The 2,500-nt window shown below is 49.0% G+C and overlaps 1 protein-coding gene across 1 annotated transcript in view; it reads left to right on the top strand.

Annotated features, from left to right (window-relative positions):
* Positions 1 to 2,500, top strand: part of LOC113819419 (uncharacterized) — a 6,545-nt gene that overhangs the window by 2,775 nt on the left and 1,270 nt on the right. Inside the window, exons 2-3 of the mRNA XM_027371658.2 lie at positions 315 to 1,232; positions 1,398 to 1,513. Coding sequence (XP_027227459.2) covers positions 315 to 1,232; positions 1,398 to 1,513 — 1,034 coding nt within the window. The remainder of the gene's footprint in view (positions 1 to 314; positions 1,233 to 1,397; positions 1,514 to 2,500) is intronic.

Genomic DNA, 2,500 nt, shown 5'->3' with positions numbered 1-2,500 from the left:
TACACACACACACTCACACACTGCACGTGCGCGGGTGCGTTTGTATTAATTGACAAATACAATATATATGAAAATTGCTGAGTATTTGTCTCTTTTCGTCATTGCCAGCCTGCGTTCCGACGAACTTTGTACATTACTTTCATACATGATACATATTTGAGAAGGAAACTTCGCACGAAAAGGATCTGTGTATAATTATGTTATACTCTTCCATGATATTGTTATATTCTTTCGCACCAAGCTTGTCGTGCATGACTCATTATTTTCTGTCTCTGCTTATTCCCAGACATAATTTCCAACACGTTTTCTTGCAGGCGTGTATTGCAGTGGCCCACGGGAGTCCCCTGAGAGCCAGATCGAACTCCGCATCGGTGTATGATTACTATGACTTCGTAGAAATCCCGCGAACGCAGCCGGTGGCCTTGTCGAGAGCCGATGGGCCTCCTCCCCGACGCCCCCCGCCCCTCCGCCACCAGGCCCCCCGGCGGCCTCCACCTCAGAAGACCAGGTTCCAGCCCTCTCGACTCAGGGCCGAGGACTACCAGCTGGCCGGCTCCGAAATCTTCCAGCCCCAGCAGCAGCCCCTCCCACAGTACCGGCCGAAGCCCAAGCCGCAGCCCTTCTACCGCCCTCGGCCCTCCTACCCGTCAGACAAGTACCGGCGCCCCGAGCCTCCTGTCGCGTACCGAGAGGACCCTGTCTACGTGGTCGAAGAGCCAGTCTACACTGCTCGCCCTCACTTCGAGGAGGACCTTGTGAGCTACAAGGACGACCCGATTGTGTACCACGAGGAACCCGTCGCCTACGTGGAGCAGCCTCAGTTCCACGATGACCTCCCTGAATATCACGAAAAACGCCCGTCTTTCCAGAACGAGCGACCACTCTACCAGAGCGAGCGGCCTCAGTACCATGAAGAAAGGCCACAGTACCAGGAGGAACGGCCACAGTATCATGAAGAGAGGCCACAGTACCAGGAGGAACGGCCACAGTACCAGGAGGAGCGTCCTCAGTACCACGAAGAGCTCGAGCAGTACCACGACGAGCCTCCACACTACCAAGAGGAGCGCCCGTCCTCGCGGCCGGAGCGCCCCGCCTACGAGCAGACCAGTGAGAAGGAATTCCGGCGACCGCCCGCCAACGACTTCGCGCCCGTCCTCAAGGAGGAGGAGAGCGTGAAGGAGAAGCGCCAGGTCGCGCACGGCGGCGGGCACTTCGACGAGGCCGGAGAGAAGGTGGGGCTGGGCGAGGAGTGACGCTGCTTGGGATGGGTTCGAATGAATTGGAAATTCCATTTTTAGATTGAAACGAAATATTTTTGTTTCTGAAAAAGTGAATATCCCAAAGTGTACGCCACAGAAGTGTTCCTTCTCTAAATCAGTGCTTGTCTTCGTCCACAGTTTGCTGCCGACGCCGCAGCGGTCGAGAACGCCAAGGGCGCCGGCCGCCTGGCCTTCCAGATCCACGGGCAGCAGGGCCCTCACTCCTACCGCTTCGGTTATGACACCGGCAAAGGGTAAGCGGCAGAACCAGTCTTCTCTGATTCATATTTGCTCTGCGTGTCCGCGCTGACCTTTCTGTGGGTGCATGTTGCCGTAACAGTGTCGTGTCGAACTGCTTTTGCCGAAGAAGTGACTGACGGAAAAGAAAAGGGGAAAAGCGTCGCTCTCCAATGGCCGGCGACCGTCACGGCGGAGCGTCCGTCACGAGAAGCGCCTTTCACCAGCGCGGGACTTTCACTTCTGATTCGTCCATTAGGAGCTCTTTAATCGTTGCTCTGTGAAACACCGCAGCACCTGGCAAGCAGTTGCAATTCGATTTGGTAGCATGCGTGTGCCTTTCTGCACACTCGGCCAAACGGTCTCCACACCTCTGGCAGCATTTCTTGATGTCCTTTTCTGAAAGCATCATAAGCACCATTTCCCTTAACCTGCAAGAATGCTCCAAACGGTCAGAATATCTGTAATTATCATGCGAAAGTCCTTAAACACCACCGGGTGCTGCACGTAAGACCGGCGGTGCGGGCGACGTCCACCCCCGCCCAGGACGGATTGGAATGAAAGGGACTTCGCAGGTTTCGATTTCCACAAAAAGGACCAAGAAATGATTTCAAAAATTTGGAGACAAACATTGTGTATGAGTCGGTAATTCTATTTTGACAATGATAAGTTAATCAGTAGAACTAGTTGAAGGTAGCATTCTTTTTTTCGTTATATATATATATATATATATATATATATATATATATATATATATATATATATTTATATATATATATATATATATATTTTATATATATATAATGTATGAATGTATGTACATATATGTGTGTGTGTGAATATATATATATATATATATATATATATATATATATATATATATATATATATATATACATATATATATATATGTATATATATACATATATAATGCATGTATGTATGTATTTATATGTGATATATATATATATATATATACATATATAATGCATGTATGTACGTAT

The sequence above is a fragment of the Penaeus vannamei genome, chromosome 19 (genome assembly GCF_042767895.1).
Source record: "Penaeus vannamei isolate JL-2024 chromosome 19, ASM4276789v1, whole genome shotgun sequence".
Taxonomy (NCBI): domain Eukaryota; kingdom Metazoa; phylum Arthropoda; class Malacostraca; order Decapoda; family Penaeidae; genus Penaeus; species Penaeus vannamei.
The sequence above is the reverse complement of the archived record's forward strand: the minus strand, read 5'-3'. Positions and strand labels throughout refer to the sequence as shown.